The 25,812-nt window shown below is 42.1% G+C and overlaps 1 protein-coding gene across 2 annotated transcripts in view; it reads right to left on the bottom strand.

Moving 5' to 3' along the window:
• The window catches only part of CASP7 (caspase 7), a 38,779-nt gene that overhangs the window by 8,384 nt on the left and 4,583 nt on the right, over positions 1-25,812 (bottom strand). The window contains exons 2-5 of one of the 2 annotated variants that reach the window (XM_053312748.1): positions 13,107-13,185; positions 12,082-12,221; positions 11,555-11,683; positions 3,312-3,487 (exon numbers count right to left, since the gene is read on the bottom strand). In XM_053312748.1, the coding sequence (XP_053168723.1) occupies positions 3,312-3,487; positions 11,555-11,683; positions 12,082-12,145 (369 nt within the window). In that variant the 5' untranslated portion in view covers positions 12,146-12,221; positions 13,107-13,185. The remainder of the gene's footprint in view (positions 1-3,311; positions 3,488-11,554; positions 11,684-12,081; positions 12,222-13,106; positions 13,186-25,812) is intronic. The other variant, XM_053312746.1, reaches the window with a different exon arrangement.

Here is a 25,812-nt window from a genome sequence, read left to right on the forward strand (position 1 = left end):
AAATATAAACAGTAGGCAAAATAAATCTGTGGCATTCTGTGATAATTCTGCAACTGAGACAGACCCACATCATAACCATTTGTAACTGAAACTTTTAAATGAAACACTGTACGTTAATGACCTATGCTAGGATTAGTATGGAAGTTCAGCATCAAAAACTTGAGACCCAGGGCTGCAGCTTATATATTTTAGTTGCATTTCATTTGTAAAGAGAGGCTAAGTCATAGCTGCTGCCATGTGATTTATTATTTATGAAGTGTCCAATACTGCACTTAATGCTGACTTTTTTAAAAAAAGGAATACATGTGTGTTTATGCTGATCCAAAATGCCTAATATTCAAGAAAAGATCTTGTCATCACTTGAATGTAGCAAGGTAAACACTGAGGATTATGCTGGAAAAGAGGACTAGAGAGTCAAGGCTGCAGTACTGTTGCAAGGCTATGACTCTCTAAAGTAAAGTAAGCCGTCAAGTTGATTTTGACTCCTGGCGCCCACAGAGCCCTGTGGTTTTCCTTTTGATAGAATACAGGAGGGGTTTACCATTGCCTCTTCCCTCACCATATGAGATGATGCCTTTCAGCATCTTCCTATATCGCTGCTGCCCAGGCGTGGCTCATGAACGCGCTTCCGGGGGGCGGTGGGCAGCTTCTTTAAGGTAAGCCCCTGCGGTGGAGAATCACCTCCGCCACTCACCTGGCTGCTGGTGGGGGCTCGCCTCCGCGGGAGCCAGGTGAGTGGCGGAGGAGATTCCCCGCCACGGAGGCTGCTGGGCGGCACGGAGCACCAGCTCCGTTTACCTTAAAGAAGCCACCATGGACCTGATATAGTACCAGCAGAGATTCAAACCAGAAACCTTCTACTTGTTAGTTAAGCATTTCCCCGCTGCGCCACTTAAGGTGGATCTACCACCATCGTATCTTATTATACTGATGAAATTTGGTAAAGTCCAGCTTTTTTTGAAAAGCTGTTCAAATACTGCATGCTAACAGAACACCACAGCACAAAGCACAGCTAGAACTGCAGAAAAGCCAACATAGTGTATGCCTCAGTTCCCACTTGTGTGACCGGTATTTGAGAAATGAGGGGGTTTGGGTACATTCATCAAAGATTACTATAGTCCCTCAATGACCATGAGACTGTCATAACAGTTATTATATTTCAAAAGTTTACGTTAGTATTGTAATATGTGGAATTATAATTTATATATTATTTGTTGCTTTGCAATGAATGAAATGGCAGGTCCCTGCCCCAAGGAGCTTGAAGTCTAGGAAATAGATACATGAGAGAAAACGGAGGAAGAGGCAGGGTATATCAGGGGAGCAAAGGGAGTAAGGCCGAGGGCTCTGCAAACACTATGACAGAATCGGGAAGGGGGGGATGCAGGCCCCAAGTCCATGTTTCTCCTGAATTACCTCTCTATTAGGGTTGCCATATTCTGGCTCTCCAAATCCTGGTGCCTGATTTGCATATTATGTAAATTGGTATGAAAATAATTTGCATGTGTAAATTAGCAGCTGCACTTTCCAGTTGACTTGTATTTGCTCTGGATATCTACCAACAATATTTGGGGAAGATATCGTTGCTTGACCTTTTTGTTGTTGTTGCCATATTAGCAGCAGCAACAGAACACACACACACACACACACACACACACACCTTCTAAACTAAGGCTACAATTCCATACGCACTTATTTGAGAGAAGATATGATCGAAACCAATGGTGTTTACTTCTAAGTACGCATGCATTGAATGTAAAGCCAAGGAAGTCCTTAAACATTACAATACACAGCCTGGTAGGCAGGTAGTGATTCACATCAAAAGCAAGCTATCTTTTCAACTGCTGATAGAGATCCTCTGCTTATAACAAACAAGACAATATTCCTCAGGGGATTACTGTACTTGTGAAAGTGAAACCCTCCCAGCTAGTCTCCTGTGTCCTTCCTTTCTTAATCCAAGTCCAAAGGTTGAGCAGAATAGTGAGTGCACGTTTTGCTCCATAACTCTGGTTCTACAAGGGCTAGAGCTTAACTTTTTTTAAAAAAAGAGATGCTGAAAATCCAGGAGGTACCTGGAATTCCGGGGGGCATGGCAACCCTACTCTCTATGGCCCTGGGGAAAACACACAACTGTTTCAATTACAGATACATGGGCTTAGTTACAGTAGCCTGGTCTACTGCAGTTAACTGATTTAACTTTATTAATCTTTTATTTTACGTTGTATTAATGTTCTGAGCCACCCCGGAGAGTGTACTGGGGTGGCAGAGTATAGAGAGCGGCAGAGCATAAATAAATTAAATAAATAAGAAATGGTTACAGTGCACTATGGGGGTCCTAAGGTGGGTTTTGCGAAGGGATTGGAAGGAAGAAATAGCACCAGAGAGGAATTCTAGGAGGATATTTCCATCATAAAGGGCAGCAAAGTAGAAGGGGTAGAGTAGTTTGAGGTGGCTACCATCAGATAGATGAGGGCAGCGAAGCTGGGATAAGAAAGGTCACAGGTAGTGATTTTTTTGTTTGGTTTTAGGGTAGGGATGGACATATGTTAGATTGGGGTTTATTGGTAGGTCTCTGGGTGAGTTGCAAGGGGTTTTTGGCAAGGGCCTTTTTGACAACAAAAAGGCATCTCCTACCTCAAATTAAAATAAGTAAAGTGTGCCGTCGAGTTGGTTTCGATTCCTGGGGACCACAGAGCCCTGTGGTTGTCTTTGGTAGACTACAGGAGGGGTTTACCATTGCCTCCTCCCATGCAGTATGAGATAACGCCTTTCAGCATCTTCCTATATCGCTGCTGCCCGATATAGGTGTTTCCCCATAGTCTGGGAAACATACCAGTGGGGATCTGAACCAGCAACCTCTGGCTTGATAATAAAGTCATTTCCCCGCTGCACCACTTAATTTAGGCTGCTTAAATTAAGAAAGCTTGGGTGAAAAATAGAAGAGTAAATTTTGTGTGTGAAGGGACTACTGTATTAACTTAGTGCTGGTACTGAAATTCCTGGCTTGAGCATGAGCTGGGAGGCAACCTGTTCCTTTAATTCTAAGTCTTTTCTATCCCCTCCTCCACCACGCCACTGTTTTTTTAATAACCTGATTCCAGTAGGTGGAGCTCAGGGTTCTTCTAATCAAAAAGGAATGCAGGCTTTGCAGTCCTGAAGTCTGCTGGCCTCTGTTTCAGAGTATATCACAATTCCACTTTCAAACCTAAACCCTGAAAGCATTTCAGGTTATTTCTTCAGGTTCTATCTCACTATCCCTATGCACTGCAAAACAGATTCTACTAACAAGCACTGGCTAGCATGAGATGCCTTACCTGAATGAAAAACAATTTAGGCTTTCCAATGAGGCTTTGGCACTTGTCTCCTCTGAAGAGAGCTGTCAGGTCCTTGATTGGCATCGCTCCATCTGTGCCATAGATACGGCCCTCCTCTCCATGGCTTAATAATATGCAGGAAAAACAAGCAGCATCGCTGTGGTTTTCACAGGCAGCTGCAGATCAAACATATTTTCTGTCATATAATGGAGACTCAATTCCTTTTTTACAAAAACAATAAAAGGCAAGCTTTTTTGTGCACAACTAGAGGAAGTGATTTAGACTAGAAGTTCCCAAATCAAGGAAAAACACTTAGTTAATTATAATTGTATGTTATTTGTTTCATGTTCAGCAACATAATGTTACACTTTACTTTCCAATATATAAAAAATTCAACTTCCCCATTAAGAACAGAGATGTAGAAACTCTATTTCAATGTTTCTTTTAAATGAAGTCCATTAATTTGTTCAATTTAGTAATTTCATATAAAAAAATGGAAAAGCACCACTAATACCCTGGCAGCAGCTGGAAGTTTCACAATTAATAAAGACAACTAGAGTCAAATATCAATATTATTTAAAAACAGAGTGGATGAGACCTCAACTGCAGGGATACAAAAGGCCATAGTCACAGTCTTAACAAAGATTCAAGTTTACTGAATTAATTTCATAATAATCAATCTTACACTGTTTGATCACCTGCATACTTCCAGCACTTAAAACAATAGTTTGCAAAATCTTGTTTAATCCAACAGGAGTCATATCCCATCCGAATTATATCCTTCTAGCTGGACCGGACGCAAGAGAATCTGCACCTCGGCTGCCCAGCTGGCTCGCTTCCCCCCTCCCCGCGCGCATGGCTTTTGGCTGGTGGGCCGGCTGGCTAGCCGGCCCGCTTATTCTCGCCCCCACCCCCACCTGCCACTTTCTGGCTGGTGGCCGGCCGGAAAACTGGCCCGCCACCTCCTCCCTCCCGCCAATTCCCGGCGTCAGGACCAGCCCACCACTGCCTGCTCCCAGCAGCTGGGCAGCCTGCTGCTGCCACCTGCACCTGCTGCTCCCGCCAGCCAGGCTGGCCCACTGCCTGCTTCTGCCAGCTGAGCAGCCTGCCGGCCAGGTAGCCCACCACTGCTTGCTGCTCTCGCTGGCTGGGCTGGCCCGCTGCTGCTCCCACCAGATGGGCTGGCCCACTGTTGCCTGCTGCTGCTCCTGCCAGCTGGGTGGCCCGCTGCCACCTGCTCCCACTGGCTGGACCAGACTGCCGCCACTGGAGTCCCTATTTTCTCCCCCATCCCTGTCACTAATCGGCAGCTGCTCCCGAACTCTCGGGAGAGCTGCCACACATGGGATTAGTGACGGGTACGCCTAATAGGAATAAATATAATTTCATGTAAACTGTAACAGTCAGTTGAAGTTTTGATCTATTTCAAAATAGTGTTCCATGTATCTTTAGGTATGGTATAGCCAAAATCCCTTTCCCAAGTATTTTGTAAAAAGTTCACCAATACATTTCCTGTATCATATACAGTGTCTGTATAATCATGTTAAGGTATAAATACTGCACTTCATTCCAAGCCCTGAACATTTTATTAGTCACAAAATCCAAGCCATCCATTCAGGCAGAACTTTGACGCAGAGCAACTAGGTGACCAGTGCCACCACATGTCCAGATTGGGGGCGAGGCTATTGAGAAGTGTCTGAGATATAGCAATTGGAAAATGGACCTCTAAAAAGCTGTGCTTCACACATAAGCAGACCAAGGGTAATGTATCTTTTTCTGTGGTTTTCCATTTAAATGTATTTAATCAAAGCAAAAACTCTTGGTTTTCACAAAGTTATGCCTGTGACAGCTCCAACTGAACTCTGGAAATTTGATAGCCCATGATGTTCACACCATGGGGCATGAGACCTGATGGCCAATCTGAGATACTGCACTGGCTTACAAAATTATAAGAACTTCTCTTGGTGTACCGATCACCTTGCTGCCCAGTGGAGTTCCTAACTGAGCTGACGGATTTGTTCTTGGGTTTGGCGTTGGAGTCTCCCAGTCTTGTGGTGCTGGGGGACTTCAATGTCCACTATGGGACCAATTTGTCTGGGGCAGCTCAGGAGTTCATAGCGGCCATGACAACTATGGGCCTATCACAAAGGGCTTCAGGACCGACGCACACTGCAGGTCACACGCTTGATCTGGTCGGTGTTCTGTGGGTGGGGACTCCTGTGATTTCCCCATTGTCATGGATGGACTACCATCTGGTTAAAGTTGAACTCACAGTCACACCCCACCTTTGCAGGGGGAGGGGCCCATTTGAATGGTCCACCCAAGAAGGTTATTGGATCCAATAGGGTTCCAAGAAGCCTTGGAGGGATTTAGTGTTGGCTCTGCCGGTGATCCTGTTGATGCCCTGGTGGAGAACTGGAACAGCAAGCTCACCAGAGCAGTAGACATGATCGCACCTAAGCGTCCTCTCCGACCCGCTTCAAAATTGGCCCCTTGGTATACAGAAGAACGATGGGGGCTGAAGCGGCGAGGTAGACAACTGGAGCGCAAGTGGAGGAAGACTCAACTCGAATCTGACGGATTACAACATAGAACGCATTTGAAGATCTATGCTCTGGCAATACAGGTGGCAAAGAAGAGAGTCTTTTTGGCCCATATTGCATCCGCAAGTTCATGTCCGGCAGAGTTGTCTAGGGTTGTGAGAGGGCTAGTGAATGCCTCTCCTCCCATGAATCAGAATTTGGGTCCATCTATTACCCGCTGTGATGTGTTTAATGATTTATTTGTGGATAAAATCTCTCATATTTGGGCCGACTTGGATTCAAACTCCACAATTACTGCAGTGTCTGAATTGGAGGTGTCCAGCGACTCCTCTTATGTGGTTAGGCTGGATCCGTTTCACTTTGTGACTTGTGAGGATGTGGACAAGCTGCTTGGATCGATGCGGCCTACCACCTATTCTCTTGACCCTTGCTTGACGTGGCTAATACTATCTGGCAGGGAGGTTCTTGTAGAAGGCCTGGTAGAGATCATAAATGCTTCTCTGAGGGAGGGAAGGATGCCTCCTTGTCTTAAGGAGGCAATTATTAGACCACTTCTGAAGAAGCCTGCCCTGGATTCTTCAGGGTTGAGCAACTATAGGCCTGTCGCAAAACTTCCGTGGCTGGGCAAGGTAATTGAGGGGGTGGTGGCCTCCCATCTCCAGGCAGTCTTGGATGAAACTGATTATCTAGACCCATTTCAGACTGGCTTTTGGGTGGTCTATGGGGTGTAGACTGCCTTGGTCGGTCTGATGGATGTTCTCCAATTGGGAATTGACAGAGGAAGTGTGACTCTGTTGGTCCTTTTGGACCTCTCGGCGGCTTTCGATACTATCGACCATAGTATCCTTCTGGAGCGTCTGAGGGGGTTGGGGGCGGGAGGCACTGCTTTGCAGTGGTTCCACTCCTATCTCTCGGGCAGATTCCAGATGGTGTCTCTTGGGGACTGTTGTTCTTCAAAAACTGAATTTCGGTACGGTGTCCCTCAGGGCTCCATATTGTCTCAATGTTGTTTAACATCTACATGAAAGCGCTGGGAGAGATCATCAGGAGATTTGGTGCAGGGTGTTATCAGTATGCTGATGACACCCAGATCTTTTTCTCCATGTCAACATCATCAGGAGAAGGCATAACCTCCCTAAATGCCTGGCTGGAGGCAGTGATGGGCTGGTTGAGAGGTAACAAGCTGATACTGAATCCAGATAAGACGGAGGTACTTATTGTGCGGGGTCGGAACTCGGGAGATGATTTTGATCTGCCTGTTCTGGATGGGGTCACACTTCCCCAGAAGTAACAGGTACGCAGTCTGGGGGTGCTCCTGGGCACAAAACTCTCCCTGGTGGCCCAGGTTGAGGCATTGGCCAGAGGTGCCTTTTATCAGCTTCAGCTGATACGTCAGCTGCGTCCATTTCTTGAGATAAATTATAAATTATTTTTTCTTGTTTACACAGTCAGACAGGTGTTATTGACTGGTTTGTTTTATCCAGACATCGAGTCCTTCCCAAGGACCTGGGATGGCTGAATTTTATCATCAATACTGTTGGTTATTCTAGATATCGTCGCAAAATATAGGCTGTTCCCAGTAAAGCTGCTTTTTGTAATTGGCTGATGGTGATTTCTGTGGCCCCTATGGTGTTGAGGTACTCTTCAAGGTCTTTTGGGACTGTACCCAGGGCACCAATTACCACTGGATTTTGGTCTTTTTCTGCCACAGCCTTTCAATATCAATTTGTAGATCTTTGTATTTGGTGAAAGTCTGTGCGGTCTTTTTACAACAGCTGATTAGGTGGTCCACTGTTTCATCTGCTTCTTTACAAAGGCGGCACTTGCTGTTTGTTGAGGATTTTTTGACTTTTGCTCTTATTGCATTTGTTCTTAGTGCCTGTTCTTGCGCAGCCAGTATTAAACCCTCTGTTTCTTTCTTCATGCAACCATTCTTAAGCCATTGCCAGGTCTTGGTGATGTCTGATTTTCCACTTATATTGTGCAAATATTGACCATGCAGGGGCTTCTTTTTTCCATTTTTCTGCTCGGTTCTTGACTTGTTCTTTCTTGTAGGCCTGCTTTCTTTCATTGGTGTTGAATAGTTTCTCGTTATTGACCATTTGAAGTGCATCTTCTTTACTGTCCTTGATATATTCTTCAAGGCCTCTTTTCTCCTCCTCTGCTGTTTGATGGACTTGCAGCATTCCTCTTCCACCTGAGCTGCGAGGGAGGTATAGCCTATCGACATCACTGTGGGGGTGCAGAGCATGATTGATGGTCATGATTTTCCTGGTCTTATGATCTAGCGTCTCTAGATCTGCCTGGGACCACTCTATTATTCCTGCAGTGTATCTGATAACAGGTATAGCCCAGGTGTTTATGGCTTGTATTGTGTTCCCGCCATTGAGTTTGGACTTGAGGATTTTTCTAACTCTCCTGATGTATTCGCTTCCAATTTTTCTTTTAACTTCAGTGTGTGCGATGTTATTATCATCATCATCATCATCATCATCATTTCAATTTCTATACCGCCCTTCCAAAAATGGTTCAGGGCGGTTTACACATAGAATTAATAAATAAATAAGATGGCTCCCTATCCCCAAAGGGCTCACATTCTAAAACGAAACATAAGATGGACACCAGCAACAGTCACTGGAAGTACTGTGCTGGGGGTGGATAGGGCTACCTTAGAACAGTAGTACATCTGCTTGTCATCTCCAAACTCGACTATTGCAATGCGCTCTATGTGGGGCTGCCTTTGTACGTAGTCCAGAAACTGCAGTTAGTCCAGAATTCGGCGGCCAGACTGGTCTGTGGGCCATATCGGAGAGACCATATCACTCCTATCTTAAAACATCTACACTGGCTGCCGGTAAGTTTCCGGGCAGTGTACAAGGTTTTGGTTATAACCTATAAAGCCCTAAATAGTGCAGCCCTGGGTATTTAAGAGAACGTCTTCTTTACTATGAACCACACCGCCCATTGAGATCATCTGGAGAGGTTCATCTGCAGTTGCCACCGGCTCATCTGTTTCCTACTCAGGGACAGGCCTTCTCCATTGCTGCCCCGAGGCTTTGGAACACAGTTCCTGCTGAAAGAAGAGCCTCCTCATCTCTTACAACTTTTAAAAGGGCAGTCAAGACGCATTTGTTCACCCAGGCTTTTAATTAGATACTGTTTTAATAGTTTTAACTTTTTAATTTTAATTGTTGAAATGTTTTAATCTTTTATTGGCTGTTTTTATTGTTTTGTAAACTGTCCAGAGAACTTGTGTTTTGGGCGGTATAGAAATGTATTAAATAAATAAATATTGTTAAAAATAAAGTCTGGTGATTAACTACCAACTCTAGAAGAGAATTAGGTGGGCTCAACTGATTACAGTTTTTGTCTCATGTTGTCCATAGCTGAACAGCTATGTTTTTCTGCCATAATTCCATGCTCTTTAACACCTACATGAAACCGCTGGAAGAGATCATCAGTGGATTTGGTGCAGCATATTAGTATGCTGATGACACCCAGATCTACTTCTAGAACATAAGAACAGCCCTGCTGGATCAGCCCCAAGGCCCATCTAGTCCAGCATCCTGTTTCACACAGTCACCCACTGGATGCCACTGGAAGCCCACAAGCAGGAGTTGAGGGCATGCCCTTTCTCCTGCTGTTACTCCCACGCAACTGGTACTCAGAGGCATCCTTTGAGGTTGGAGGTGGCCTATAGCCCTCCGACTAGTAGCCGTTGATATACCTCTCCTCTATGAAGTTATCCAAACCCCTCTTAAAGCCTTTCAGGTTGTTGGCTGTCACCACATCTTGTGGCAGAGAATTCCACAAGTTGATTATGCATTGTGTGAAAAAATACTTCTGTTTGCTGGTCCTAAATTTCCCGGCAATCAATTTCATGGGATGACCCCTGGTTCTAGTGCTATGTGAGAGGGAGAATAACTTCTCTCTATCCACTTTCTCTACACCATGCATGATTTCACAGACCTCTATCATGTGTCCTTGCAGTCATCTTTTTTCTAAACTAAATAGCCCCAGTTGTAGTAGCCTTGTCTCATAAGAAAGGTGCTCTAGGCCCCTGATAATTTTGGTTGCCCTCTTCTGCACCTTTCCCAGTTCTACGATGTCCTTTTTTAGATGTGGTGACCAGAATTGTACACAGTACTCCAGGTGTGGCCACACCATAGTTTTGTATAAGGGCATTATAATATTAGCAGTTTATTATACTCCATGTTAACATTCTATTCCATGTCAACATTATCAGAGGATGGCATAACCTCTCTAAATGCCTGCTTGGGAGCACTAATGGGCTAGATGAGGAAGAATAAACTGAGAATGAATCCAGATAAGACAGAGGTACATATTGTGCGGGGTAAAAACTCCAGAGATTATTTTGATCTACCTGTTGTAGGTGGGGTCATACTTCCCCAAAAGGAACAGATACATAGTCAAGGAGTCCTTCTGGATCCACACCTTTCCCTGTATCTCAGGTTGAGGGAGTGGCCAGACGGGCTGTCTATCAGCTTCAGCTGATACTCCAGCTGCCACTGTTCCCTCGAAGGTGTGTGCATGCTCACAAGTTTTTGGATGTCCGCTCAGTTCATTTTAGATCCCGCTCAGGTTGAATCAGGAAGGCCCCATTCTGAATGCAGGTGCACACACACTGCCTTGATACTGCTGCCCAGAACAAATCTCATTCCACAAAGAGATTAAAAAAAAATTAGAGGGACCACTGCCAGCTACGCCTGTTTCTTGAGATGAACGACCTCAAAACAGTGGCACATATGTTGGTAACCTCCAGACCCGACTTCTGCAATGCGCTCTATGTGGGGCTGCCTTTGTATGTAGTCCAGAAACTCCAGCTGGTACAGAATGCAGCAACCAGGTTGGTCTCTAGGTCATCTCAGAGAGTCCACATCACCCCTTTGTTGATAGAACTACACTGGCTGCCAATAGGTTTCCAGGGAAAATACCAAGTGCTGGTTATAACCTATAAAGCCCTAAATGCCTTGGGCCCTGGGTATTTAAGAGAACATCTTCTTCATTATGACCCCCACTGCCATTGAGGTCGTCTGGAGAGGTCCATCTCCAGTTTTCACCAGCCACACAGAGACAGGCCTTCTTGGTTGTTGCCCCAAGACTGTAGAATGTGCTCCCTATTGATATACGATCCTCCTCATCTCTGGCAATTTTCAAAAAGCACTTGAAAACCCACCTCTTCATCCAAGCTTTTTCAGCTATTTGAAAATTTTAAGTTTTAATTTGTTTTTTATTTTTAGCTTGTCTAAATTGTTTTAAGATCTTTGTGTATTTTTTAACTTGTTTTATGTTATCGTTAGCTGCCCAGATATGAATGTTTGGCGAGGTGTACAAATCTGACAAACAAATAATTCAGACTGCTTTCTGACCACAATATATCTAACAAAGATGAAGCATTATCTCCTCCCCCCGCTTGAAATCAATATTCTCTTGATCTAGACTAAACCACTTTGGCATCCATTGCTAAAACTGCTTCATTAACCAATCAATTTGTCAGGAACTGGAAATCCTCCTTTTTCTGTAGACTTTTGCACAGTGCTAGCCCACCCACTAAGATATTTCTCTTTCCATATGAATTCAAAGAACTTTTTTCTAGGCCTTCTAAACTAAGAAACACTATTCAGCAAAAACAAAAAGCCCCACTCCAGGAAGCCTAACCGAACAAATGTTCATTGTTACCTTCTTTCAGTAAGTTTTCCATAGCTTCACAGGTGAGATCATTATAGACAGTAACATCAAACCCAATTTTTCGGAAACATTTTTGCAGATCACCAGCATCTTTATCAGTCCCATTTCGTGGAGCCATGCCTGATAGGAAACAAAGGCCACATCTTAATGCACAAGAGTATATTCAATTGTCTAGGTCTACATTGGGTCAAATGACCCCTGTGAACAAACTTCAGGCTCCTGAGCAGTGTTCACGAAAAGCTAATATTACATTCACATATACCCAAATGATGCCAGCTTTAGTTTATGTGATGGCAATTGATCACTCTAAAGTCCTCTGGCATTTACAGACACTCAAACAGCAGTCAGGGCTGTGAATGACAGCCTAGAATGACAGCAATTCTAAGGAAATGTAGAGGTTAGCATCCTGAGATTTGTCACTGACCTATTAAAATACTGCTTGCCCACACAACTATACATAGTTGCAAAGAACATAATCTGGAGTTATATTTTAGATAGATTAAAAAACAAAAACATACCTATGTTTTCTGCGAAGTTCTTGTTGTTTATAATAATGCATTTACCAGTTTTCTTGTAGTCCATACTATACTGAATTGTTACCCCAGCTGTCCGGGAATGCCTAGGGCTCTCTGGCAGATCCTCTCCATTCTTTTTTGGTCTGTGGAGATTAAATGTTCATATTCTAAGATCAACTCTTTCAAACAACAGTTTATACACGTTACGATGGTTCAAAGGATTTACGTGGACTTCACTTTGGGTCAGTTGAGATGATACTTTCAATGCATGATTAGATTCCTCTACCTGTGTACAAATAAGAATCTGAATAGAAAACTATACATTCTCTACCCTGGATTTAAAGACTAGATGCCATTTAGGATTTAGAATGTGGGTTAGTCACTATCATGTGATTAGATGATCATCTGAATTGCAATGTGGTGTCCCCCACCCCACCCTCCGCTATCCATCGAGTTTGACCGGTGTACAAGACAGGTCTGTATACCTGTCTGTATACCAACTCTTACACTTTTCCCCCAAGAGCTCTGCTTCTCAAAATATTGTTGAGAAGGAAAATAAATATAAATATAATTATATAAATAGAAGAACCAATTTTATAGCAATAATTCATTTTCCTGTCCTCCTAGAATGTATTTATTTTTTTGGTAAACAGCTGTGGGGTGCAACCTCTCTCTTTTCATTTGACTTTATAGACCTGTAAACCATGTATGCCAACAAGGTGCCTGACCTTTCATGGAAACCGAACATGATTCCCGCTTAAGCCCCCCTAACCCCCACTAAAACCTGAACATCTATTACCATTTCCTTTGAGGGGAGGAATAAAGAAGACCCAAAATATTACACATAGTTCACAAGGCGTATGTGTGTGAGAGAATTCTTCTAATATGAATATGTATGCTATTCCCAAGGTCATAAAGAGTTTTAAGTAGATCATAAATCTATTTAAAGAGAGACAGTATTTGCTGAGAGAGGAAAGATCAAGAATTACCCTGCCTTTACGTAACTGGTTCTTTAAAAGTGAACACACCAAGTGATAATGATGTTCTCTATTCCAGGCCAATGTGTCTCCTCTGAAGGCTGCAGCACAATGGAAAGGAGCTTGAAACCTGATAAACAGACCAAGGGTCGTGTTCATTGCACCAAGAATTATCAGAATTTTCTGAAGCAGTACACTAGAAAATATTATAGACATTAAACACTTTATTAAGAGAAAGATCCTTCCATAATTGCCATATTTCAGATTTCTAAATAAAAAGCTTTTGTCTCTAGCATAGTGATTTCCCAACTCTCTACCATTATGGAACCTTTTCCACACCAGACTTGTCTTCTGAGAAACCTCTCTATTGCAGAGTATTGTTCTATGGTCCAGAGCACGAATGGGGAACACTAAATGTAGGAGTCTTGATGACAAGTGAACATCAACAGGTATGGACCTAGGCATCAAAGCTCTCTTCAGGGGCAAAAGATAATAGGAAAGTATAATATCTACCCTTACAATTTGCGAGCAGGTTAAAGCCTCTGGACTGGCCCAGTGTTATTAGCAGATGGCCGGCCTTCTGCTTCTGCTTGGTCAACAGCCAAGTGCTTTACTGCTTGCTACATTGCAGGTTCAAGTCTCCCCAACTTCCAGTTCAAGTCAGGGATTGGAAAGCCAATATACTGGGTCTCAGTTCAGATGCACTCCTCACACCTTGGTCCTGCTGCTTCACATAGGGCACTACTCAAACCTAAAGGGCCTTGCCATCAACCCGTGAGAACTGAGTGCACCTTTGAACACATTCACTGCTAGTCACGCACAATTCATGGGAAGTTTGGCTGTGGTAGAAAAACTGTATTTCCTAGGAGTTTGCCTACCACAATCAATTTCCTCACTGAGGAACTCCTGAGAATATTCTGGGGAAACCCAGAGTTCTTAGGAGCAGAGCTTGAAAAAGGCTTCTCTAATATGTTGTGCCTGTGTCCTGTTCCCTCCTGCTTCTTTGCTATATGCTTGTCCCTACATTATCAGTGTTGCACAATCAACCTTAACTGCCCAAGCTTCCTCAAAGTTGTCTTTAATTTGGGGAAATTACTTTAACAAGGTTGGAGAGCCCCTGGAGAGCCGCTTGGAACCTTTTAGGACCAGATCCCTGTTACTGGAAGTCACCTAGACAGCTGTGACAAACACCGAGTAACTGTCCAAGGCTTGGCAAGGCATTAAGGAAGTACATTTGCAGTACAAACAGAAGGTTTTGGAATTTCCCTTATTTACATGCCAAAGCAAAGGATTATAAAATCATTGGCTCGAGAATAATCAAAAGTAGATAATGGCTACATCTCTCTGATTTATGCTCAATACAAGTACTTCAGAGAGTGAGGGTGATGCAATACATTTCTACAGTAAACAAGAAACTTACTCCCAAACATGGCCCTACGGACAGAAATGTAATAGCGAGCTTATGAAACACATGACTTTTATGAACTGAGGTTTCATTCATACATACATTTCATGTATGCCTGCTCAAACTACAAAACATATTCATAAACTAATGATTTTTTCTTTCAGGCATGTTTAATGTGCAATGTTTTACTGTCAAGCTACCCCACCTAGTATCCATATTGTAAAGACTATATTTGTTGCTTTGCAAAGTGACTCCTATTTAATTTAATTTATTTATTTCATTTATATACCACAAGTTTCAGAATGGCTCAAGCCGGTTAACACAATTTTAAATTTAAAATAAAATAAAATATTATAGTATTTAAATTTTGTAACATAGAATACAGTTAAAATTAACATAAAACTCATTTTAAAACCATTTAAAAACAATTAAATATTATTAAAAGCCAGGCTGAAATGATGGGTCTTTAGGACTCGCTTGAAGATGGAAAGCCTCTCATACTCACAGGGAGCGTGTTCCACAACCCAGTGGTGACAACTGAGAAAGCACAACCTCAGGTTGCCACCAGACGAACTGGTGGTACTGGAAGACAGACCTCTCCTGATGATCTTAATGAGCAGTGGGGATCTTGCAGGTAAAGGCAAGTTCTCCCAAGTAACCCAGGCCTAAACTGTTTAGGACTTTAAAAGGTGATAACTAGCACTTTATATTTTGCATGGAAACATACTGGCAGCCAGTACAACTGTTTAAGAACAGGCATGATGTGGTCTCTCTGAGCAACCAATCTGGTTGCTGAATTTTGAACTAACTGAAGTTTTCAGAGGATACCAGCTGATACACCATCGTTTTGAGGTAACTCTCTTCAAGGAATGGGAGGAGCTGCTGTATTAGCTGAAGCTGGTAACCTGGCCAAAGCCTCAACCTGAGACAACAAGGTGAGACCAGGATCCAGGAGCACTCCCAAACTACATATAAATATTTTACTATATCAACATATAAACTGTTAATATTCACACCTGTTCTTTCTGGGGGAGTGTAACCCCATATAAAAAAAAGGAGATTCCATCCTGTCCTCCAGATTACAAACCTTCCCACTCCCCATGAGCACAATCCGTCTTGCTTGGATTCAGCTTCAATTTATTATTCCCTTATCCAGCCCATTACTGATTGTAGGCAGGCATTTAGGGATATAACGCAATTTCATGACAATGATGACAGGAGATAGATAGATTTGGGTGTCATCAGCATACTGATAGTACCCTGCACCAAATCCCCCGATGATCTTATCCAGTGGTTTCATGTAGGTGTTAAAAAGCATGGGTCACCATATAACAGCTCCTGTTTTGAAGAACCACCGTCACCAAGTGCTGCCAGCTGAAATCTATGAGATAGGAATTGAGCCACTCCATCCCAGCAGCAGAACAAATTAAACAAACATATCATATAGGCTTGGAACCAGAGGTATCTGAAAGGTTGTCTGATTTGATGTGAATTTGCTTTGCTCTTTATGATGATCATCAGAGACCTTCCTCTGGGTTGTGCTGCAACCTTCAGAGGAGACAGAGTCCTTTTAGTGATGGAAACCTATGTGGATACTGATGTGCATACAGTGTAGTGCCCCACCAATAAGGTAGTGGGACAAATGTGTTGGCTCTGTGCCACCGCAAAGCTTGCTGACACTGCTAGTGAACGCAGAGAGCTCCATGGTGCCTAAAGATTGCATCAGAGGTATAGCGCCAATTTCCCCATCATTCCCAATGGAACAATCAGCGCTATAGCTCTGATGTAATCCTTGGGAGTCAAAGAGGCTCTCTGCGCTTGCTATCAGCGACAATGGGTTTTCAGCAGTATGAAGCCAGTGTGTATGCCCCACTTTTTCATTCACGAGGCACTGCACATAGTATGCAAGTTCCTGTCCCAGAGATACACAACTAGTGCTTACTTTACTAGCTTTTCAACATCAGATAAAGACAACTGTATTCTCCCAATAGATTGTACTGAATAGATGATTGATTTTATTTTGCTGTTTCTTCCTTTCTATTGTGGTTTGTAAATTTCAATATTTTGTTATTTTAATGTTCCGAGTTTAAAACTGTCGGAAGCTTTTGCTGAAAGGCAGCATAGAAATATTTTACCTAAATATTTCACTGTTAAAATTCTCTTGCTACAGAGAAAGAACGACAAAATCAGGAGGTGTGGAATTGGCACCTTTGCTGTGAATTTGAGAGACCTCTGCTGAGACCAACAGCTGAATGGTATGGACTGAACCAAAGTGGGGAACAAACTGTTACATGTTCCAGAACTCAAGTTTTCATTAATCATATCAACACAATGTTGTTTTGTTAACTGGGGCCTTAAGCTATTTCCTCTTGCACTACACAATTATGGATTTAAGAGGCAGAAAGACACATGCAATAATTTAGTAATAGGCGGTAAATAGTGACAGGAGGAATTTTTAAAAGAACATGTTGTTCAAGACCACTGGATTAGAAATGATATATAGCTCCCCACCCCCACATAAATGTATTTTTCAAGATATTTAAATTTGGGAAATTTTTGTACAGCATTTACTTCTTTCCTGGGGAAATCTTAAGAGTTGCCTAATGTACAGCTTGTCTGTCTGCATACATCAGTAACCTGATACAAATGCAAACATTGCTTTTAATCAAGTTGTTATTCAAAGAATCATCAAAGCATGCAGAGAAAACCTAGGGCAACAAAAAGTCATGATGACTGCCCTATTATTTCAGAGAGAGAGAAAGCTGAGCAGCAGGGTGGGTTCAGCATTTGGAAAAGAAAAGAAAAGAACTCCCTCACCACCAAGAAAACGACCCAATTCAACAATGAGATTCAAAGTCAGTACAAGTACAATAAGCTGACTAAATCTATTTGAGAAAGTCCCATAGAAATTAAAAAGAAAAGTTAGGAATGTTTAACTTTTCCTTTTAATTCCAACGGGGCTTCCTCCAGTAAATTTAGTCAGGACCTCAGCCACAATCTTGAAGAACTGGAAAGGCCATTAGAGGCCTGAAATACAACTTGTCAAATCTGTCTCCTTTTGGATTCCAGTTAGAATACTAATTTCATGACAATAAAACAGTAAGAAAAACAATACAATTGCACCTGGAGGACATCCCCGACTCCTCGAAATGACAGGATAGCCCCTACAGTTGCAAAGTTGTGTGTGTGTAGGTGTACATATGAGTGCACCAGAGTATATAACAGTATATGGTAGAGTCACTGGATCATGGAAACTGACTTCATTGAGAGCACACATATTCTGTACAGTAAATCATATCATGAAGTTCTCCTTTTCACAGACTTAGGCTGCAATCCTATGCATATTACCTGGGATTAAGCACCACTGAACAAAGTAGGGCTTCCTTCTGAGTAAACATGCATAGGATTGCCAGGGTAATCAACTTCTGAGAGAAGCATCACCATCACCAGGGGTGTAACTATAATTGAGCAGAGGGGCTCAAAAAACTTGGGGCCCCCAGCTCTTGAGGGCCCCTCCAACTCTACCCTTTCCTATTTTCTTCATTATCTCCTTACATTGTGAAGGGCTGCCGGGGAGAGGAGTGAACATGGACTCACTCTTCCCTAGCTACGCCCTTGACCATCATTTCTATCAAATGTTATGATGGCATTGTATTGCATGCATGTTGTTATTAGTTCATACTGGTACCAGATACTGGGGCAGGGACTGTTACTCAGGTTTAGGCCTAATGTCCTCGGGGGCCTCACAAGTTAACTATTACCTTCAACATAATTGAAGACAGAAGCAGAAGTACTTCTGAATACTTAAAAATATGGTTTTTTTGTTTATATGTTTATATAAATGTTTATATGAATTTGACAAATGCTACAGTCACATTGTGTAGTGTTCAGAGATGCAGCTCAGGATGAGCATGCAATGAAATAATGACTCATAGCAACAGAATTTCAGATTAGGAGGAATAATTTAGGATGAGCGAATCTAAACTTCCAGTCAAAACAACTGAAAGCCGTTCTGCTACCCTTGTATCATGAGAATCCCACCTATTCCACTGATTCACAATTATTTTTACTCACTGCATTCACTTACATAATCCACATAATTAAACAACATATTCTACAAGCGTTTATATTCTTAGCTCATGCTGAGAAATAGCTTAACTCACATTTTTCTCACAAGAAGTGACAAGACTTGTGTTCAAATCCAAGCCATCAACCTTATGAGTGGCCTTGGGCCTGTTAGCTTCTAAGCTACTTCATAGGGTTGCTCTAAGAAGAAGACTGGGGTGGGGTGAGGTCCTTGGAAGAAGAATACAGATTAAAACACACAGTATATATAGTACCTTGGCTCTTCATCAAGTGGTACACCACTCTGCATCTGAAACTCGTGTTCCCCTTGTGCTGATGAACAGGCTTAATCTTCTCTAATCATGCCAGCATCCCACCATGCTTGCAGCGCACTAGAGTAAAGCAGGCTACGGTGTGTTCACAGACTGAGGATTTGTCTGTGTCAGCAATGGGTCACGCTGGACTTTTCTATAGGACTATTGAAACCTCCATAACTATGGCCCAGCAAGCAGCAGAGGTCATGTAGATCTCCTCTGCTCCTGCTGACAGGCAGAAAATATATATTTTCATCACTGTGATTCTATCACAGCTGCACTGCGACAACACAGGTAAGGAAGAAGTGCTGAAGAGATGGACCCCTGGTGCAGTGGGTGCAGGAAACAGGGCTATATTTTCCTTTAAAGGTAAACTGATTTTTATACCTATCTCCACAAAGTGGTTTCCCTGAAATCAAACAGTCTCTTTGAAAGTAAATAATTTCTTTATGGAGGAAAAAATACCCTCTCTAATAATAGGTTGCTGGTACAAATCCCCGCTGGTACTATAGTGGGCAGCAACGATATAGGAAGATGCTGAAAGGCATCATCTCATACTGCGCAGGAGGAGGCAATGGTAAACCCCTCCTGTATTCTACCAAAGACAACCACAGGGCTCTGTGGGCACCAGGAGTCGAGATCGACTTGATGGCACACTTTACCTTTGTACACACTTATGTATTCTTGTATTCATGACTGTTTTTGTGTGCTTCATTTTGGGCTAGCAGCTAATTACTGAAAACTGAGAAAATAGCAAGAGCTTTTTCTTTCCTCCTGATTCCCCTCTCCAATATACTTGCAAGTAAGTTATTCAAAGTACAGCAGGATGGTTCAGGAAAAATTAGATAACACATTCACAGGTTTACACTATGTCAACAAAAGTATAAGAAGTGATTTGAATATGCTCAAACTAAAAGCATTACGATACAACAATTCTGGGGCCTCAATGTCCTTATGTAAATCCAAAAAAGAAGGAAAGAACCTTGTATAGCAGGTTCTACAACTGCAAGCAAGCAAGCAAGCAAGCAAGCAGTAAAGTTGCCAAATATGCACAGCTGAATGTATTCAAACAAAACTGGATTTAGTGCAAAATATGAAGGACTCTTGAGATTTCACAAAATAATAAAATAGTATATGAAATTCAGCAGTCATGAAAAGTACACACTAGAAAGGACTTTTTCAATATATATTTTGTCAGTTTTCAAAACAGCATCTGACACAATTAATTGTACAAGAACTACATGTGATACAGTGGTTAAAAAGCAATATTAATATTTATTAGACAAGGAAAAATACAGAAGGTTCTGTATTTTGCAGACCTCTAGAGCAAGAAAAGTATATCTTGACCTTTTAAAATGTATTGGTCAAGTATTTGTTGAACAGTGCTGGCTTTTAAGAAGCAAATCAATGCTCTGCTCCTTCCAATGAAAATTCACTTTTCAAAGGTCAGATTTTTAAAAGGCTGGGGTTACAAAGAGTGTGCAACACATCTAGATCCAAGAAGACAAACTTTTATTGATCAAGGGGGTGAATTTTGAACTAATTCGTTCCACTGTCTTTTCCTATGAATGTTTTGTTTGTCAAAAAGAGGACAGGAACTTGTCAGCCATCAGAAGTGGGTGGAAATTACTTGCATAGGGAAGGGAATAGTGGTAGACAGACAGAGAACAGAAGCAGGCTGGTACAGAACCCTCCCTCTTCCGTTACATTTCCGAAGCTGTCATCATAACTGGTTATTAAGTTATGTGCAAGTATTGTCAAAGAAGAATTCAAAGCCCCTCTAACAGAATGATCTTCCAGCCTCTCTCTTCCACAAAGATTTTGCAAGTCACGCAGCAGATCAAACTTTTGTAAAGAGAAAAAAGTAGTCGTAAAAGGCATTCTGGTGCTGACAATTTTGGGTGAAAATTCAAGAGCAAGTCTCACACTATTAATCTATTTCATATTAAAAAAGCAGCTACCCATACCACTCCTAGATGTGGAATAGAATATGGACAGGTAAAATCTATATTGAATATTAATGTGTCCTATCTAACTTATTGGAAATAAAACTGCTTAAGGTTCACATACTCGCCAAACAAAAATCCCTGTACAGTCCGTCCAGCAGAAGCACATGACCAATTTTCTACTGGCAGTATGCGACTTGAGTAGTACATGAGCATGTGCAACATGCTTCCCTCTTAAAAACCAGAAGACAATATTTGAAGACTGGACCTATAGATGTATAGGTCCATAGATGCCTATAGATGTATGCACGTGCCATCCAGATGACTCATCAAACTGGAGAGGAAACTCTCCAGTTTGAAACTCCTCCCATCAAAATGGGAGGAGAGCTGGTCTTGTGGTAACAAGCATGAATTGTCTACTTTGCTAAGCAGGGTCCACCCGGGCTTGCATTTAAATGGAAGACTGAATGGGAGCACTGCAAGTTATTCCTCTTAGGGGATGTGGCCGCTCTGGGAATAGCATGTGCAAGCTTGCTTGTAGAAGGTTCCAGGTTTCCTCCCTGGCATCTCCAGAAAGGGCTGAGAGATTCCTGCCCATAACCTTAAGAGAAGCCGCTGTCAGTATGTGTAGATAATGTTGGGATATGCAACAGCTACAGTTTAGCTTGTTGTTTAGTTTGCACGCAATCCATTACAAAGCCAGAAGGGGCATTATAGTTTCCTCTGTATTGGTTGGGCTAGCTAGGAGCCCAACTATTTTATTCCCTGTTCTCCTTCCTGTTCCTTTGTATATGAGTCAGTAAGTTCTGTACTGACCTCGTAGTACAGGGTTTCTTAACCTTGGGCCCCCAGATGTTGTTGGACAACAACTCCCAGAATCCCCAGACATGGCCTTTGTGGCTGGGGATTCTGGGAGTTGTAGTACAACAACATCTGGGGGCCCAAGGTTAAGAAACCCTGTCGTATTGCCTTTGTCTCACAAGTAATCTTAAAAAACTTTCATTGATGTTTGCTCTGTAATCCAAGCAGACAGAATACTCTCTGCAACAGATAATACTGAGCTAGATGGACTTATTAGAAGGCAGCTTCCTATGTTCCCATGCAGCCACAATGAGGCAAAGCATACAAGTACATAAGATTTGTAATTTGGGATGTGTATGTGTGTTAAAAAACAGGCCCTAAGCACACTTGGGTTGAGGTGAAAATCCAGATGCCTTTAAATAACTGTTTCAAATGTGCTTAGACTGGAGTGGTCTCTCACAGGCCACACAAGGAAGAGAATCTCCAGCATAAGTCTTTATTTTGATACCAGGCACTATACAACTTCTTCTATGTAAAGTAAGCCCATGAAAGTTAATGAGAATGGAACAAGAACACATTGAGGACAATGGTTGATTGTCCAACAGGTGCACCTGAGAGATAATTTCTACTGAGTTCAAGACCAAGTGTCAAAAATCTATGGCCAAACTCTTATTAATCTGGAGTAAATTTACTGAGAAAGGATCCACCTATTACAATGGGAGAACATGGGTCATCTTGATCCCACTGCAGTTTAGCTTGTGGCAAGATGGTCCTATGATCACTTCACCAATTGTCCAGAATGCAGCTCACTTAACAGTTCTAAAAGTGGATTGCTGATGTACTTAAATCACAGAGCTAGTTCAAATGCCACAGGGGACCACAGTTAAAGCCTGGTCCCACGTGACATGCCCAAACCTTGGGAGTACGTGGTCCTTCCTCCTATGCCTGTGTCTGAACTGACTGGACTTTCTTTCATTCTAATCTACTTACTTGAATAAACTGCAATCTGTAATTCACTTTGAACCTTGACTACAGATCACTGTTTATTGCAAGTCAGTAAGTTTGAATAGAACAAAAGCAGGTAAAAGAGGATTTCACATAACTTACACTGAAAACCCAAAGTTATGTTTGCCTGCCATCTAGTGGGAATAAATTGTACAGTTTTGTTTGGATTTTTTTAAAAAATCAATTTTCTTAGAAAATTCTCCTGCAAAATAAAAAGCACAGACCTATAACAAAAGCTCCCAAAGGAGGAAACCCAGTGTCCAAATCAAAATAGGGTGCCGGGGGGCAGGGTGAGGGGCAGTGTTCCCTCTAATGTGCGCACGCATGCTCACATGTTTATATCCGCTCAGTTAATTCTAGATCCCACTTAGGAGATGGTGTGGGAGAGAATACAAAATAAGCCCAGTTTTTTAAGATTAGGCCTTGTATTTTCAGCCTTACAGTTTGTATTGGAAATAAAATTACAGCAGAAATTTTCTGTACTGCAAATGACCACCATTGTTCCCTCTAATTTTTTTCATCTGTGTGCGGAATGAGTTTTGTTCTGGGTGGCAGTAGCAAGGCAGCGTGCGTGCACGTGCATTCAGAGTGGGGTCTCCCCAATTCAACCTGCGCGGGATCTAAAATTAACTGAGCAGACATTAAAAAAAACTTTTGGGCATATGCACATGGCACGCTTTAGAGGAACACTGGATTACCACTACTGACATTTCTTTTATGACTATGTGAGATAGTTGAAGAGGAAGGAAATGAAGATTCAAGATGAAAGTGGACTCACTAAGCATTTGTAGACTTCTCTTGTTTCTGTCTTGAGCTGTTGCGACTTGGACAGAAAAAAACCTTATGCATGGAATTATCCCATTGTTTCATCCTCCCAATCTCTCTTGGGATTTCCCAGCTAGGGCAGAAGTACCAACTGTGAGCCACACATGGAAGAAAATTTACTCCCTAATTTTTAAAACCATAGTGGTGGTAAGAAAGTGGTTGGCAACTGATGGGGAAACCAGAGAGCTAGTTTAACATAACGGATTTTTTACTTCAAGTCCTCGTATTTGCATGGGAGTAAAATAAAATGTGTTCAGCATTTTAGTCTGCTAGCAAGGCTCATTGCTTCATAATTGCTAGTACCAAGTTATTATGGCTGCTTAGGCATCCCAAAATAAAAGATGAACCACGGAGAAGACCTACATCAAAATCTAGGGCCATCTTGTCTGCTCCAGCTAATGTTCTGGGTTCCCTTTGTTAAAAGGAAACTCTTTTAGGAAAGCAATCCAGACAGGCTTTTTCAAAAACCTGGTTCAATTTTAAGCAACACTCAAATGGAGATGCCTTGGTTTGGCATCTCAGGCCCTGCTCATGGCCCGTCCACTAAGAACCGGCTGGCGGGGACGAGAGACAGGACCTTTTTGGTTGTGGCCCCTTGCCTTTGGAACACCCTCCCAGAAGAGCTTCACCCTCCCTCAGTGTTTTTAAGAACTGAAAAAACATCTCTTTAGAGAGGCTTTTTAAGATTTTACATCTGCTGCCATATGTGGTAGGTTTATTATTTTTTAGCTTTTTATTTACAACTTTTAATTTGAGACTTTTAAAAATTGTAACTTTAAATGTGATTTTATCTTGGTCTTTTAACTTGTATTAATAATTTTTATTTATTATTGTATTTATTTTATTAATGTTGTACGCCATCTCGAGCAGCAGTATACTGGTGGGGTGGCATATAAATATTTAAAAAGAAATAAATACACCAATAAATAAATAATGGTAGTTTATTATTGAGTAGAAGCAGACCAAAAAACATACAATTGGCAAAATAAATGATTGTTTAGGTGATCCCTTTCTTTGCTGCTCTGCTAGGGTAGAATATGAAACTAGGGCTTAAGATTTGCATGTTCCAAAATCCTTGAGTAAGACATTTCAGAAAGATCAAGATGGTACTTGGATTTGCAAGGATTCTAGATCTCCAAGGTTATAGATTCACCCAACTGTTTCCTATATACTGATCAGGCAGAACCCAATAGAAACAAGGGACATCACTAGCGGTTCTTCCTTTTTTAAAACCTAAGATGTCCCACTTTGGTAACAAGATCATAGCTTCAAATTTCCAGGTCCAAAGTCAAACAGAGATGGGCAAATTATGAATAACATCACATATGAGATCTGGGTAAACACACCTCTTTTAGGTAACAAATGTATTAGTATTTAAACTGAAAATCTCATAGGGGCACACTGTCAGAATACAGACTTGCTTTCAGGAGGTGATAGGATTAAACATAGCACATTAAGCATACACATACACTAGCTAGGAGTGCTGCTGTACAGGCTTCAAATAGTTGCCCTTTTAAATTGGAAGACAGAAATGTCAAGCTGTCTAATCTTAGGCTGTCTTGTGTGTCTAAGGATATACTCTCTTTTAGGGTGCGAGAGATCCTAGGCTCAAATCCCAGCCCAGGGATAGGGGGATGCACCTTCAGGGAAGGGGCCATAGCTCAGGGACAAAATACATATTCTTCATGCAGAAGGTGCAGTCCCTAGCACCTCCAGATAGAGTAGGGAAAGACCTCTGTGGAACTTCTGAAGAGCCACTGCTCAGTGTAAAGACAGCTCAGGGTAAACACTACTGAGCTGGATGAACCAATGGTCTGTCTAAGCACAAGGCAGATCCATATGTTTACAGTAGCTGTGGCCAATACAAATCAAGCTAATCACACTGGAAAATTGCCCTTCCCTTAACAAACAGATCTATCATTGTGCCATGAGTGAGTAAATGGTGGATAAATAAACACTTGCTAAAAGAACAATGGCTTACTACAAAGCAGAAGTCATATCTGTTCTTGGAGTTGAGTGTTTTAAAAGTCAATGTGGAACAGGCCTGCACAACTCTGGCCCTCCTGCAAATGTTGGACGATAACTCCCATCATCCCCGATTATTGTCCACTGGGGATGAGGGGAGTTGTAGTCCAAAAACAACTGTAGGGTCAGAGTTGTACAACCCTGCATACAAAAATGAAGCTATCAAGTCCTTTCTCCTCTCCAACCCATCCATCCGATGTGCTTCAAGGGGAAACACGGGGAGACTTTGATGTGGCAGGCTGGACAGATCCACTTGCAGGCAAGGCACTAGGCCTACTACCATCATAGCATGCTAGTTGCTTCTCCAGATCACAAGGAACATTCTTCATACTTGCATGAGCAGAGGCTCTCTTAAAGTGGCTGTTTCACCT

The sequence above is a fragment of the Hemicordylus capensis genome, chromosome 3, assembly GCF_027244095.1.
Source record: "Hemicordylus capensis ecotype Gifberg chromosome 3, rHemCap1.1.pri, whole genome shotgun sequence".
Lineage (NCBI taxonomy): Eukaryota > Metazoa > Chordata > Lepidosauria > Squamata > Cordylidae > Hemicordylus > Hemicordylus capensis.